This window comes from Zea mays, chromosome 10, assembly GCF_902167145.1.
Source record: "Zea mays cultivar B73 chromosome 10, Zm-B73-REFERENCE-NAM-5.0, whole genome shotgun sequence".
Lineage (NCBI taxonomy): Eukaryota > Viridiplantae > Streptophyta > Magnoliopsida > Poales > Poaceae > Zea > Zea mays.
The window spans coordinates 111,351,216-111,367,924 of NC_050105.1; the positions used below are offsets into that span (position 1 = coordinate 111,351,216).

General features: G+C 45.2%; 1 protein-coding gene across 3 annotated transcripts; it reads right to left on the reverse strand.

The window, feature by feature from the left end:
- Positions 1 to 2,571: 2,571 nt before the first annotated feature.
- Positions 2,572 to 4,406, reverse strand: LOC100272758 (uncharacterized). Of its 3 annotated transcripts, none has more exons than XM_020544929.3 (3): positions 3,536 to 4,406; positions 2,964 to 3,015; positions 2,572 to 2,888 (listed from the first exon to the last, which is right to left on the reverse strand). In XM_020544929.3, the coding sequence occupies exons 1-2, from the start codon at positions 3,986 to 3,988 to the stop codon at positions 2,995 to 2,997; spliced, it is 474 nt and encodes a 157-aa protein (XP_020400518.1). In that variant the 5' UTR covers positions 3,989 to 4,406; the 3' UTR covers positions 2,572 to 2,888; positions 2,964 to 2,994. The 3 variants fall into 3 exon arrangements, 2 of the variants coding, with proteins under 2 accessions (XP_020400518.1, NP_001306908.1); XR_002265426.2 differs by having other exon boundaries at positions 2,573 to 2,888; positions 2,964 to 3,083; NM_001319979.1 differs by lacking the exon at positions 2,964 to 3,015 and having other exon boundaries at positions 3,536 to 4,290.
- Positions 4,407 to 16,709: the final 12,303 nt, after the last annotated feature.

Below are 16,709 nucleotides of genomic sequence, written 5' to 3' on the forward strand. Positions count from 1 at the left end.
ACTGTCTACCTGTGATATGGACTACGGCGAGGAATGAATGTGGATTGGCGGTTCATGAAATCCAGTCCGGCCGGCCGGCAGGGCCATGGTCATGCATATGGAAAATGCAAAAGGACAGTCGTCGTCCTGGCATTCAGTGCATATAGAAACTAAGCCCTAGACTAGCAGCCAGTAGCTACTAGCTGCATGCATGTCTTGAGAGCCGGGGCGTGGAAAGGAGTGGCAGTGAAGGAAAGCTACTGGGGCGGATCCGGAGGAGTAGATGCTTAGCAAGTGCGCAACTAACTCCCTCGGGATCAATTTACTAGAGGATTAAACCAAGGGATCAACCGAAATTCCATGGCACATATTATACTCTTACGGCGTCCGTGCAGTGCACAGCGTGTATTATATAATCCGCATGCTCCTCGGATCCCGCACATTCCTTGTTCCTCGCCGACCCAGGAGCAAACTGGAGGCTAATGGTATGATTTGGCTTGGGATTAAGCGAGGAGTACTGCGTCTGCGTGAGGCGGCCGGAATTAGCTAGCTAGCTAGGGATCGGACGACGACGATCGATCGCGCCCGTCTATCGTCTGCAGATTAATTAGCAGAAATGGAGAGAGAGGACGGGGATGGACGTGCATGCCATATGGGGGCAGCAGTTTGTTGCTTGACGCTATTGCCGCGCGCTGTCCCCCCCTCGCCCGCACATGTGCATCGTCATCCCGATCCGCTGATCGATCAATCATCTATCCCCGGCAACGGCCGGCCGTTCCCTGTCGTAGCCTGTAGGTGTACGTATACGTACGTGCTCTGTCTGGCAGCCGCCCGCCCGGCTGGCCATGTCGTGCGCTCAAAGCATGCGTCGTCGTCCCCGGTCCCGCCGTACGTCTAGCGACATGACGGCTGGGCGACGCCGCCGGCCCCCGCGCGCATGCATCGGCCGGCGCGAGCAAGAGGCGCCGCGCGCGTCCGGTGGTGAACAGTGAACTGGTGATGCCGTCGGCTCCATCGATCGGACGGGCATTGTCGCTGGCTGACAGGTCGGGGCGCGCATGGCTGTTCACATTCACCGATCGGATAATAGGGCACACACATTTGTATGTGTCGTCATCTTTACAGCTAGTTTAGGAACCCTATCTTCTCAAGTGATTTTTGTTTTTCTTAGAGAAATTTGTTTATTTTCTCTTGAAAAAAATAGAAATCCCTTTAAAAAATGTAGTTCTCAAACTAATCCTTAAAAGATTAAACTCCACATAGTAAAAAATGGAAGCATCTCAGTCATCAGAGCCGAAATATACAGTACAGTACGTGGTACTGACTACATATCATCAAGAAGCGATGATACATAATTCTCAACGAAAGCGCTGCACGTTACTGGCATTCATAAAGTCACACTATTAAGCATTGATATTAGGTTTGACATACCAAATTTAAATAAAAGAATGTGGAAACTAAAAGCACATCTTCTGGTACCTCAAGGGAGTGATACTAACGAAGGATAATTTAGCAAGATGGAACTGGATGGGAAGGAAAAACATATTGTTTCTGTCATGAAATAAAGACAATTCATCACCTTTTTTATTGCCGATTTGCTCGTATGATTTGGATTTTAATTCACCTTTTAATTCACATGGTGACCTTCTGGATATCTAAACCATGTAATGTTGCTAATCTGTTCAACACCTGACTTAGTGGTTTTGATAGAAATATTAGAAACATCGTCTTACTGGGAGTGGTTACAACATGTTGGTCTCTTTGCTTACATAGGAATGATATCTTTTTTGAATATATATATATATATATATATATATATATATATATATATATATATATATATATATATATATAATTGTTCTCCCTTGCATGTTATCTATACCATTGCCCACTGGCTTCGAACATGAGCTATTTTGCAGAAGACGGAGTTGGGATCTATGGCTGTGAAGGCTACTCATTACTTGGTGCAGGTGGCCAAGGACTTTTTTTCCAGGCACATAGGTGGCGGTCCAGTCATCAGATTGACTACCGTTAGAGTGTGTGGTTTGTCATTTTCTGTTATTTTAAGTTGTGTGTTGTCTAAACAGGGGCGGAAGATGTTTCAATGGCTTGTATCACCTCGATGTAATGTACTTTAAAACTATAAATAAATTCTTTATCAAAAATAATCTCACACCATGAAAAAATAAGCTCACACTACACGACGGTTCACTCACAGTGACCTACGGTTGGTTGCTAAAACGGTCTTCAGCGACCTACGGTTGGTCGCTAAAAACTTTTAGCGACCCATAAGGATGGTCACTGTAAGTGCCATCGCTAAAGGCTTTAGCGGCCGACATCTTTTTAGCGACCGACCGTCCGTTGCTAATATTGTACATTTAGCGACCAACCTTGGGTTGTTGTACTATAGATTTAGCAACCAACTGTAAGTCGTCATACTATACATTTAGCAACCAACAGAAAGTCGCTCTTTTTACAGTTGTTATTAATAATAATATACATTTAATTAAGCACCACAAATCACGAATTTTATACACAAATCATAAAGACATACACAGTTAATCAGTATACCACAGTCATAGATCCATCACATAAACACAAAAGCACCACAATTATATATTCACAAAAGCATCACAATTATAATATCATTCACAACTAGATCATTTATAGATAGCTAGCTAGATCATTCACAAAAGCTCCAGAGATGATCAGTCACAAAAGCACCACAACGACATCACTCCAGCTTGAAGCAGTTCAAAAGCCCACAACTACATCACTAATGTTTCATATTACTCCAGCTATTGTTCAAAAGCCCACAACTACATCACTCTAGCTGCTCCTGAGTAGTTACCACACTCAAACTGAAATTTGGCACACTGATACAGAGCTTCAATCTGGTCAGGACCGATCTACATTGGTAAACAAGGATTAATCAATTCATTAGCATTTATCACAAAACAAGCTATAGCAATAAAAATGCACACCTTCAATGTTTCATCTGAATTTTGATCCTATTTAATATGCATTGTCCTTTCCCTACAGTGATCCAGCAGAGAAAACTCTCACTGTGAATTGTCCCTTGCTAGAGTTGAAAGAACATAAACCTGAACTAGCCACAATGGCGAAATCACTTTTTGGACTATAAGATACAAGGGAATCAACTAAGATAATAGGAAGAACTACATATGTCTATATTCTAGGACACATGTGCTAAAATGCCTATAACATACTAAATTATAGATAGTGCCAATAAAACACATCTCACAATCTACTTACCATAATATGGGAGCTAAAGTCACCATTCAGCCAATTCAAGATTCCTCGCAACATAGTGTACAACTAGGACCAAATCATATGCTAACTAAACACCTAGCCCCTAAGATTGCTCCGATGTATGAGCAAATCAATTTGAGACTTTTTAATGACCGCACAACCTCATAATTTCATAACAACATCTAATAAACACGGAAATCCACAAACCCGCATGCCTAGCCAACCAAAGTATACATGTCTCAAAAACGGGACTTGAGCAGAGGGAGTAGGGGGGAACCCGGACCTGATATCGCTCCTGGAGCATGTGGATGTTGTACTGTTTGTCGGGCCTGAACTCCTGCACGAGCTGCGGGTTCTGGAGGAAGGCGACGAACCGGTTCCTAGCCAGGACCACGGTGACCACCTTCCTCCCGAGCTTGGGGAACGCCGGCTCGAGCGAGTTGCCGCCGACGTCGAGCACCTGGAGGTTGGCCTGCTGGCTCATGTCCGGCAGGTTCCCGGACAGGTTGTTGGACGCGAGAACGAGCGACCGCAGCGAGGGGGCGCTTCCCAGGGACTCCGGCACGACGCCCTGGAACGTGTTGTTCCGCAGGCTCAGGACGGCCAGCGACGGCTGGGCGCCGATCCAGGTCGGCACCTCACCGCCCAGCATGTTGTCATCGAGGACCAGTGTCTGGAGACCGGCGAGGCGCGACACGCCCCGCAGGACCTCGCCGAAGAGATAGTTGCCGCTCATGTTGACGATCTCCAGCGACGCGAGGCGACCGAGCTTGCCCGGCAGCGGGCCCAGAGCTCGAGCCCGGACAGCGTGAGCACCTTGAGGTCGGGGAGCCTGGACAGCGTTGTGACCACGACCCCGATGGAGAAGTTCCTGGGCAGAGGCGGTGCGCCCGCGCCCGCGGCGCCCACGATGTGGAGCTGCGTCACGGTGTCCCCGTAGCACAGGACGGCGGCCAAGCCCACCGGGCCCATGGCGTCGCCGCCGCTGCCGCAGAAGTCGGTGCAGAGAGAGGGAAGAGGAGAGAGTGGGTGGCGGCTGAGGGAGAGGAAGTAGGAGGCGGCGGCCACAGGGAGGAGCCAGGGCGCGCGCTAGGGTTAGGTGTTGGGCCCCTAGTGGGCCGATTAGGATAGGGTTTGTGTTTTTTTTCTTTTTTCGAATTTCCTTTTTACTGTAACAAAAAATATATATACTCTCTAAAAATTATAATAAATCCCAAAAATAATAGTTTATAAATAAAATACATAATTTTCGAATAGATTCCATTTAAATCAACCGTGTGTCACAATAAAACAATAAAAGTGAGATTTTTGCAAATAATTATATACAAAATGATTAACCTTAAAAATTGAGTCAAACAGATTCAAGGTTCAAAACCTTAAAAATCCTTTTTTACAATTCGTTTTCTTTTCCATAATTCTTTTTTTCTTTTCTACAATTCTTTTTTCTTTACTACAATTTAGCGATCAATGTTTAATTGTTTTAATTAATTTTTAGTCACTAACATCTACAGGCACGTTCAGGCTATAAGATTTGATAGTGATCCTTGCTCTATAGCGACCCACCGCTAGTCCCCAAAGACATCTATAGCGACCAACCATAAGTTGTTAAATTTTTAGACTTTTAGCGACCTACCGACCGTTGCTACAAAAGGATTTAGCGACTGATCGTCGCCCCCTAACCTTTAGCAACCAACAGTTGGTATCTAATAAGGGTCGCTAAAGATCAACTGTCGTGTAGTGTCAATTGAAATCACACTACATCCGGCAAAGAAGTTCAATCTAACAAATAAAAGGGGTTATGCTTCATTATATTGCATGGTACAAATATATGATAAAAACCTGTAACACATCCCCACATCTTGGGGTTGCAAAAAGACCATAAAAAGAGATGCTCCTCATATACTACAAACTCAAACAAACTATATGGCCGATTCCTTTAGACTTTGGATTGGAAACATGTAATAACAGTCAACTTTGAGTAACAATGTAACAATATAAAAAATGTACATTTAACCGCAGTTAATAAAAATGATGTAGGGACCTCTATAATGAGTTGATAAAAAATTGATAAAAACTGCTCGTGTTGCTTTCAAGTCACCAAAAGAAGCAGCAGCGCACGACCACAAATCTGACATCTGACATCGAGTAGTTGTTGCCGAGTGTCGACATGTGCATCAAATTAACATGGAACTCTATAGTACCTAACACCAGCTCTAAGGCATGTATAGCAGAGAGACAGCAAAACGGTTCTCCAAATACAAGATATAACTAATCGTGTGTTTGGTTGCCCGCATATGAAGAGTCAGACTCTCCACATGTATTGACCACGACTCGACCTGTGTTTGGTTCGCTGCATCTAGTCTTACTGGCACGCACGCACCGATGCAATTTAGAATTTGTCTAGATCCACAGATACGTAGAAATTAGTCGTACTCAGTGAAACATGCTCATGCGAGCTTGGCTACGCACGCCCATGCATCCAATCACACGGTAAGAGACTTCATTATACAATGGAGTGTATATAAATATAGTCTATTAATAAATACAGAAGTAAATGTGTGTGTACAACATCGGATCGATAGACCAGACAACGAATTAGTACAGTGGGAGGTGAGACGTCTGTTGCTATTTGGGTTACGAGGCAAATGCGTCTCTTTACGGAGAGATGGCTCCACGAATTTTCGCAATTAATCTCTTTAAACATCTCAAGAGCCTCTATATTAATCACCACTATACATACCCTAAGTCGATCATTTGACAAATGAACTGTGCATGCATGGCCTCATCTCTCGATGATCCCATCATCACAGTGGATGTAGGCTTAATTACAAATGCTGCTTCGTTCACTGCCGGAGTAATTAACTCAACCACCTTGCACACGAAGGACTAGTTTGGAGCTAAAATATCGAAGATGATTGGAGGTGCTAAAATTCACTTCTTATTCAATTTGAAGCTTAGTTTGGGAGTCACAGAACTGGAGGAGATTGGAGGGGCTAGAATCCACTTCTTATTCAAATTCTAGCCCCTCAAATCCCCTCCGGTTTTGTGGCTTCTAAAGAAAAGGATTCTAGGCCCTGCAATCTCCTTCAATTTTATGACTCTCAAACTAGCTATAAAGTGGATTTTAGTCCTTCAATCCCTTCTTATGGCTCTCAAACTAGCTCGAAAAGGTAAACCTGGACGTGGACCCGGTGTCATGTGTCAAGAGGCTATGAGCTATACTATATGCAATTGTGTACTACTCTCATATCAGCTTGCACTTGACAGCTGCTTCTTCGACACCTTCCCTTTTCTTTGGCAAAGAGTTGGTGAGAGATGCTTATCCAAAACTTGCCATTAGGAGGTCCATAATCGTGACATACTCGGATAAGCACGGCCGATATGTGGACTGCATCTGCCGATACAATTGCGATCAGTGGTGGAGCCAGGATCTTGATAAGGGTAGGGTCACACTAAAAAATATTTATGCAGCTACAATTTTTTAAACCATGCAAATGTATAGATAATAGCACATATAAACTTTATTTGAACCCAATAATTACAATTTAATGTAAAATTGACTTAAACAAGTGGTTACTTAGTTACCTATATATAAGAAAATGATATATCTTTGACTCAATGATCAATGATCAATTGATTGGTGTTGGTCACTTGTTTTCAAATGCTATGAATCAAGAACAAGACAACACAAGTGTTAATGGTTAAAGATCTTCGTCTTTCGTAACATTATCTTCCTTATGATATAATGATCTTCGGACGAAGGTCATGAATGACGTACCTTCATCATTTCAATAAGCAAAGATATAAACAGAGATATATGAAACGTGAAGGGAACATGAATAATCATTTCAACTAATTAGACTATTCATATCCTTATTATTTAATCATGAATAAACATCAACGATATTTAAATTATATTTGTACCTTTGGCTTGACAGAAGGTGAAAAACCAGGAGTGATGCGTGAATGATTATAAGTCAGCGTGAACAGTATGGTGTTACTGTTCATCTATTTATAGGCACAGGACGCAGCCTGGATGAAATTACATTCAAGTCCTTGACATTTACTGTTAACCCTAAGGCAAGCTATCGAGGATTAAACAGTCTTTTCCCCTTTAAGTCGGTTTATCCTTTCACCATCGTCAATCGTGCTGAGCCGAAGCTCCTTCAGCCACAGTTTCGGAGCTAGCTTGTCCTTTGTTCAGACTGCACCTTCATATTATGCATGCATTCATCTTACAGCCGAAGCTTCCTGAAACCGTCTGTTATACTAAAAATAGGTTAGTTAAGTTTTTAAGGACCTTCGGAAGAAGAAGGCCCCCAACAATTGGGTTGCTCACTCAATTAAGCACCACATAGTAGGAACTCACTCAACCCAGGAAGGGGAAAGAGAGGCTCACCAACACCAAGTCACTACTTCAATAGAGACATAGAGGATCTAATTCCACGGCACCTCGCCCTACTACCCTTGGAAGCAAGCAAGCAGCCCCTGGCGGCCTGGTCGCTATAGCTTGTGCCATGCGTCTAGCTTGTGCGCACGCTCTATGCCGCCTCCTGCGCCCAGAGTCCCTGCCCGCGCGTGGCCGTTGGCCACCGCGCCGCTCACTTGCTTGCCGCGTAGCACACATGACGCCTCCTGCGCCCCTGCATGCGCGCTGTTCGTCTGCGTCGCCTGCTGGCTACTGCGTGGTTGTGGGCCGCGTGGGGTATGGTGTCGTGACCGTCGTGGCCTGCTGCCCCTCTCAGCTGCTCTCACCAATCACCACGAAACCCTAGCCACGACCCACGGAGTGACGAGTGAGGCACCAACGGGAAGAGTCACGACGATCGCACTTACACGCTGGGCTAGGAAGACAAGTGCTATTGTATACGTTTTTCTGAGCGGATCCCTAGCAATATTTCGACCCAAGAGTAGGGCCTGAGCCCTAGTGGCCAAAGGCTACATATATATAGAGAGAGAGTGAGAGAGAGACCGTACTATTGTATGGGCACCTAACTAGTATACTATAAACGATTTAGCTTTTTTATCCATCATAGCCATTAGATTTTGATTTTTATTGGAATCGTACGATCGTCGTTGGCTCACAGGAACACGAAAACTTAACATGTCACGCTGCTCAACAGCGACGGATGCCAGGGGCGGATCGTTCTGCGTGTAGTAGAGCTACAGTGATCTCGGCAGGTACCCATCGTAGGTCTTGTTCGATTGCATCTGGATTAAAGAAGATTGAAGAGATCAAATCTCTTCCTATACAATTTTGAATAAAAAGAGATTCAATTCATCTCTAACCGAACAAGCTCACAGGCCCCGAGCCTAGGCCCGTAGACATAGGGCATGTTTGGTTTGTGGCTAAATGTGTCACACTTTGCCTAAGGTTAGTCGTTCGAATTGAATAACTAACTTTAGGCAGAAAAGTTAGGCAAAGTGTGACAGAGGTAGTGAACCAAGCATGCCTATAATGCGGGAATGGGAGCGGGTGGTGTGGAAGCTAGTAGTGGCCAGTGAGGCGGCGAGGAAGTTACAAATCCGGAGTCAAAATATGGAAACAACTGAAACTGATGTGCGACGAGGAGTGTGGCAGTGAGGAGGAAGCAGGCGGCTCGTCCACGTCCTAGAGCGTGGCGGGCATCGCGAGCTGCGGTTGGCTGTGGGCGATCATGAGAAGGTGTAGCGCCACGACGACGGACATGAGCGAGTTTGCAGTGCCTTGCGTGGGTCGGCCAACGTGTAGTGGTGACGTATGACTGCCGCGAGGAGGTCGACGCAGCCCCAGCACAGCGCCACACCATCCTACTCCTCTAGCTTCGGACACCTTTGCCCTTTGGTAAGTTTGCAACAAGCCCACAAATATGTATGTGTTGAGGACTTGTTCTCAAATGCTATGAATTAAGAACAAGACAATACAAAATATTAATGGTAAAAACCCTTCGTCCTTCGAAGCATTATCTCCCTTAGAATTTAATGATCTTCAGACGAAGGTTATGAAAGACGTACCTTCATAATCACAGTGTATAATAATGGAAGTAGAAACATATGAAACATGAGAAGTATCATGAATAATCATATGGCATCATTTATATAGCATCATGAATGAATATAAATTATATTGAGTTACATTTATACCTTCGGTTTGACGGAAGGCAAAAATCAAAGTGTGACGTGCAAGTGAATACAAGTCCGCGTGAACAGTACGGGGTTACAATTTATCTATTTATAGGCACGGGACGCAGCCCGGTCGAAATTACATTCATGTCCTCGACAAATAACTATAAACATGACACAAACTATCATGGACTGATCGGTCTTTTCCTCTTTAGGTCGGTGCAGCCCTTCGTCTCAAGGCATGTTACTATGTCGAAGCTCTCTGGATTGTAGCTTCGGCCTGTACCTTCGTACTGTGTATGCTTATGTGCCAACTTACTTAGAGGACCTTCAGCGACAAAGCAGGCCCCCAACAGTAGCCCCTTCGCGGTGCTAGATCGTTTTTCGTAACGAGCTTGATCCGTGAAAAAAACTCAAAGGCTTCGGAATGCCAAAGGTCCGAAAAAACACCTTCACTGAGCTCATTGCAGAGAAACGATTAAAATATTTTGAGCGCGAGGTGGCCCACCACGCAGCGGGTACGATCGATCTGGTGATTTACTTCCCAGGCGCCGAGTGGTCCACCGTTCAGCGGGTGCGGGTGACTGTTCAGCGGGTGCAGGCGACTTGGCGATTCACCTTCCCAGCTGCAGCACTATATAAACAGACGGGTAGGTGTGAAGTTACCACAGCATTCATTGCTATTGCACTGTTGTGCTGTTGAAAAATTTAACCACAGTCGAAGCTTTTTAACTGCATTCTTGAGCGAACCATCATTTTGAATTAGCTTCATCAAAAAGAGAGCTTCGTCCAAACTGTAAAAGACATCAACTTCGTAAAAACCGCAAAAGATCCATCAGATGGCCAGAGTGCGCTCGACCGCAAGGGTAACTCGTGAGGGGGAGGAGACGGAGGCCACGGAAACAGCTCCGATTTCCGAGGTTATGAGGTAATCAGGCTTAGTTGTGACAGAGGGAATTGTTGACGAAGGTACTTCTGCTGCCGAAGCTGAGCAGGCTGATATTGAAGAAGAAAATGCTGATGAAGAAGAGGAAGATTATAGCATTCTGATTCCATCAAAACCCAGCCACTTGGATTTTAAGAAATCTACTGTGTCTGAGGCCGACGTGCCCATGATGATGAAACTGGGCTACTTCGGAGAAGCTGAAAAGAAGCTTGTTCGTTTTGCCGGGGAAGAAACCACTCCAACACCGAAGGATGACGAAGAAGTAGTTTTCATTTGGGCCCTTCGAAGCCAAGGGATGGATCCAAATGCCGAAGCATTCTGCCGAGTGCATGAGTTGCACTATCAAACAAAGGCCAGAGCAGACGGGCTGCATAAAAATTTTGGCTGCTATAATTTCGCGTATCGCAAAGATACGAAGGCTCTGGTCCTCAGCTATTGTACCAAGTGGCCAACCGGCTGGAAGAGTGAATGGTTTTATATCAAGGCTGATGAAAAGAAAAGGGGGAAACTGATGACGATGGTCATGTGCCCTCTGGCCTTGAGCTTCGGAATGACCAGACCTTTGTGCAACATGAAGCCAGGGTCAGCATGCCAACTGTCTGTATCAGAGTTCAGGGTGGTGGCTGAACAAATCAGCACTAGAGATCTAGTTCAAGAATACTTGGCCAACAGAACGTCTCCGACGTTAAGTGAATTTAGCATGTCGAAGCTAAAGGGAACGAAGAAAACACTTGAGCTTATGTGATTGCCTTATCGCTTTAAGTTCGAAAAGCAGTTCAAAGAGCCTTGCCAAGAGTGGCTAGAAATGATTGAGACAATGTGCAATGAAATTTTGGGAAATTACACCAAAAAAGAAGATCAATTAATGACTGCAGCCTTCGGCACCCGACCAAAACGAAGGTTGAACCGGGTAATGGACGCTCTAAATTTTGAATACCCTGATTACAAGCGACTCAACAAAGGTGCCGAAGGTGCAAAAAGGAAGAGAGTTGTCAGCGTTCTGAGCAGGCAGGCTGCCAGAATGGTAAGGGAGGATGAAAAGACTTTGAAGAAAAGAAAATCCAGTCCCGAGCCGAAAGTGATGGCTTTGAAGAAGAGAAAGGCTGCAACTCCAGAGCCAAAGGTGACTGAGGTGGAAGAAGAAACTCCTTCAACACCTCCCGTTACCAAAGTAGAAGAGATTTTAAAGGTAATGACCGAATCTTTACCTATCAAGTTGCTAAGTCCTCTGGGACCGCATCTGACGAAGCTTTTTCAGAAGAAACAAGAACCTTCGACTACAAAGAAGGCAGATGGGCTGAAGAAGCGAAGGATTGGTAGCGTGATGCAAGCTATTGAAAAGACGCCACCTTCGGCCTCAGTATTTAAGATAGCTCCTACTGCAAGTGTCGAGGCCACCGTCGAAGGAAACACATCGCCCGAAGCTGTAGCTACCACCGAAGCTGCCAAGCTGGAGACTACCTTGTCTGGAATTGATAAATTGTTATTGGATATGGCCACAGATGAAACAGTTGCAGCTGCGGAACAGGTCATGGCCCCAGCGCCTGACAAAGGAAATAAAATTGCCAAAGCTACTTCGGCTGAAGAGGATTTCAAGCTTCGGAACCTGATCGGACAGGAACTATCTGAGGCTGAAAAGAAGGAGCTACATGAATACGACATTTCCTGTGGCTACCAGCCAGGAGCCATGCCCTTTGGTGGAATCAATGAAGAGGCCTTGGGATGTGTTCGTGACCGTATCGGGGCGAAGGTAATCGGCACTCTGTCGAAGAGTGTTGGTTTTCTGAAGCTTGAAGCCAATATTATCAGCTACTGACGACAACATATCGTCGGTAGTTTATTTTATTCCAACTTTAAGGTAAGATTCTTATAATAAAACAAACTTTTATTATTTGTTTGAATCAATAAAGTTAGCTGATGAGGGTCTATTCTGTATAGAGTATGCTGCTGAGTAAAGCGTTGCAAATGCAACAAGACCTCGAAGATAAGAAGAATGAAATTATAATCGAGGGTCTAGAAAGCAAAATCAAAGAATATGAAGCCTCTCTTGAAAAGAAGGATTTCCTAATCCAAGCAGTAGAAGGTTCCCTTGCAGAAGCGCAGTCCGAGAATATTAGATTAAACAAGGAACTCCTGCAGAAATCAGAGAGGTTCGAACAGGAAAGAAAAAATTTGCAAGCAAAATACGAAGCTGAAACAATCTTTGGAAGAGCTTTGGAACATGTGTCTAGAATTTGGCAGCCGCTGCATACAGCGACTAAAAAAGGTTTTTAACTCAGTTGTGGCCAGCGCTGAAAAGTTTACTCCTTTGGCCGAAAACATTTCCAACACATTCGAACATATCGAGGGCGAAGTAGAAGCGCTCGACGAAGTAATAGCCGGGCATGGAGACTTTTGTGCCCTGCTAGCTTCTCGTGGTACATCCACAACATTTTTGAAGGCTGGCTGTACTCACGCAAAAATTTTAAATAGACCAAACTTTAGCCTATCTGCATCGGATTTGATTGACATCCCCAATATAGCCCGAAGCATAGGAAGCAGATTCATAACGCAAATTTGGGCGAATGGTGGTTGAGAGTTGGCTAGTGACGAGGCCCGAAGCCTGCTAAACCCGGTACGATACTTATACATGTTGCTTGCTCTCTTGTAATTACTTTTTACCTTATACTGTGTTGTTGTGTACAGGATGACGATGTCGAAGGTCAATAGTCCGAAGCTCATTTCGAAGATTGCTGAAGAAGCTGTTGAACAAGGCTTAGAAACATTTGAAGTATCTTTTGTAAAAGATATTGTAATTTAGGAATCAAACATTACTCTGTAAATTTGTCCATACCTTGTAATATATTTTTACCTTTCCATTCGTGTATCAATTGCTTTGCTGTGGACGAAACTTGTATCTTTTGAGCCGAAGGCGAAAAAACACCTTCCCTTCTTTTCGTACACAACGAAGCACATCTTTGCTTCTTTATGCTCATCGAAGCATTGTTATCAAAGCTGAAATATCTGTCTGTGTTTTATGTTATGATGATGATGATGATCCTATGGATGTATATATGAATGTTTATGAATGCAATGAATGATGTAATGTAACGTGCAAATGAATGTCCAAACACACACACACGAAGCCACACCCAGACTCTGCATCCCCTTAGGAACGTCTTTTGAGTCTTAAGCTCTGCATCCCCTTACGAACGACTTTTGAGCTTCTTCACCTTCTATTTCGGTGGTATAAGTTCTGCATCCCCTTAGGAATGACTTTTTGAAAGGGAAATGTGCTCTTGGGCAATTTCTATAATGTTTTGGTGATTAAGTGCCCAACACATTTAATTAAGTTCTAATGTGCCAAATAAAGTGAGAAGTGCAAATCAAGGAAAACGGTATGTTTCTAGACTTGGTGAATTGTTTTGTGTACTAACATGGTTATCCAAGTGCTAAAAACAGTGACTAAAGAAGAAGAAAGGAAAAGGGAAAAGCTTGGCTCTGTGCAGCCAATCTACAGCTCGGTCTGGCACATCGGACTGTCCGGTGCGCCAAGCTGGTCCGTGTGAACTCGCCGCTCTCGGGATTCGACGGCGGCGTACGACTATAATTCATCGGACTGTCCGGTGGTGCACCGGACTATCCGGTGAGCCAACGGTCGCCAGCGCCAACGATCGGCCGCGCAATCCGCGGGCGACGCGTGGCCCACAACAACGGTCAGCTGGGCACACCGGACTGTCTGGTGTGCACCGGACAGTGTCCGGTGCGCCAACCGACCCCGAGGACCAACGACCGGATGCGCTAGAAAAGGAAGGAGATTGCGCACCGGACAGCTACAGTGACTGTCCGGTGGTGCACCAGACTGTCCGGTGCACCACCCGACAGAAGGCAAGTTTGGCCTTCCAAGTTGGCCTCCAACGGCTCCTAGCTGCCTTGGGGCTATAAAAGGGACCCCTAGGCGCATGGAGGGGTCACAAAAGTAGTCTCTAAGTATTCTCAAGCATCCAGACTCCACTCTTGCGCATTCGCTTCATTGTGTTAGTGATTTGGGCTCCATTTGAGTTGTGCACTCCCTGAGTTATCATTTGAGCTCAAGTCTTCACTTGTGTGCGTGGTTGTGCTGCGTATTTGGGTCTTGTGTGTGTTGCTTTTCCCAACCTTACTTCGTGCTCTCTTTGTGATCAATATTGTAAGGGCGAGAGGCTCCAACTTGTGGAGATTCCTCGCAAACGAGAAGAAAACTATAAGGTAGAAAGTCGTGGTATTCAAGTTGATCATTGGATCACTTGAAAGGGGTTGAGTGCAACCCTCCTCCATTGGGACGCCACAACGTGGAAGTAGGCAAGTGTTACTTGGCCGAATCACGGGATAAAATCGCATGTCTCTTGTGATTGCTTTCTCTGTGATTGTTTTGTCCACAAGAACTTGCCTCTCAACTACTTAGTCGCACTAACTCTTTTATAACTAAGTTTTGTGGCTATTTAGTGTTCAATTTTATAGGATCACCTATTCACCCTGCCTCTAGGTGCTCTCAATTGGTATCAGAGGCGTACTCTTCATCTAAGGGACTAACCGCCCAAAGAGATGGATCCTAAGGGAAAGGGGGTGGTGGTCAACGACAAGGAGAAGGAGTCCATCTTCAATGAGCCAAGAGATGACAAGCCCACTGAGTCAGGCTCGAGTCACAAGAAGAAGGACGAGAATAAGAAGAGGCGCATCAAGAAGATCATCTACTACGACAGCGATGCATCTTCTTCTTCACCAAGAGACGACGATGACTCTTCGTCGAAAAAGAGAACGATTAATCAAAACTACTCTTTTGACTATTCTCGCATGCCATACAATTCAAATGCACATTTACTTTCTATTCCTCCAGGAAAACCTCCACACTTTGATGGAGAGGACTACTCATTTTGGAGTCATAAAATACGTAGTCATCTATTTTCTCTCCATCCTAGCATTTGGGAAATAGTGGAAAATAGAATGCATTTCGATAGTACGGATAACCCTGTGATTATTAATGAGCAAATCCATAAGAATGCCTAAGCTACTACTATGTTGTTAGCATCTCTTTGCAGGGACGAGTATAATAAAGTAAGTGGCTTGGACAACGCCAAGCAAATTTGGGACACCCTCAAGATCTCACATGAGGGAAATGATGCTACAATGATCACCAAAATGGAACTGGTAGAAGGCGAGCTAGGGAGATTCGCCATGATCAGGGGAGAAGAGCCAACACAAACCTACAACAGGCTCAAGACTCTGGTCAACAAGATTAGAAGCTATGTGAGAGCACCTAGAGGGGGGTGAATATGTGATCCTGTAAAAATCAATTACTTGTAGCCACAAAACTTGGTTAAGAGTTAGTGCAATAAGACCAAGTGGCTAAGGACCGAGCTTTTGTGAAACACAATGATCACAAAGAAAAACAACACAAAAGACACGGTGATTTATCCCGTGGTTCGGCCAAGTATAACACTTGCCTACTCCACGTTGTGACGTCCCAATGGACGAGGGTTGCCCTCAACCCCTTTCAAGTGATCCAATGATCAACTTGAATACCACGATGTTTTCCTTTCTTATACTTACTCCCGTTTGCGAGGAATCTCCACAACTTGGAGCCTCTCGCCCTTACAATTGATGATCACAAAGAATCACAGAAGTAAGGGAGGGGAGAGCAACACACACAAGACTCAAAACAAGAGCACAATCATGCACACAAAGCCACAACTTGAGCTCACAACACAACTCGAGGAGTTCTCTACTCAAATGGGGCTCAAGTCACTATCTCAAAGAATCGAATGCGCGAGAATGGAGTCTTGGTGCTTAGGAATGATCAAGGAATGCTTGGGTGACTCCTCCATGAGCCTAGGGGTCCCTTTTATAGCCCTAAGGCAACTAGGAGCCGTTGGAACCCAACAAGGAAGGCAATTCTTGCCTTCTGTCGGGTGGCACACCGGACAGTCCGGTGCACCACCGGACAGCCACTGTAGCATGTCCCGGTGCGGATCTCCTTCCATTCCTGGCGTAGCCGACCGTTGGATCTTCGGGCTGGTTGGCGCACCGGACACTGTCCGGTGCACACCGGATAGTTCGGTGCCCCCTACGGACCGTTGGAGCGGGCCACGTGTCGCCCGCGGATTTGGTGGCCGGCCGTTGCGCTGGCGGTCGTTGGCTCACCGGACAGTCCGGTGCGCCACCTGACAGTCCGGTGAATTATAGTCGTACGCCGCCAAAAACTCCTGAGAGTAGCCAGTTCGCTGGAGACCAGTCTGGCGCACCGCACACTGTCTAGTGCACCACCGGACAGTCCGGTGTGCCAGACTGTGCTGAGTCTTGGCTGCTTCGAGCCAAGTTCTTCTCTTCTTTTATTTTCTTTGATTCTAGCACTTAGACAAATATATTAGTACACAAAAACCAATGTACTAAG

Excerpts from the sequence above, each read along its gene's own strand:
- LOC100272758 (NM_001319979.1), bottom strand. The coding sequence starts at position 3,988 with ATGAGCGGCAACTATCTCTTCGGCGAGGTCCTGCGGGGCGTGTCGCGC. Across the intron at positions 2,889-3,535 it reads TGCTCCAGGAGCGATATCAG|ATCGGTCCTGACCAGATTGA; the intron begins GTCCGGGTTCCC and ends TTACCAATGTAG.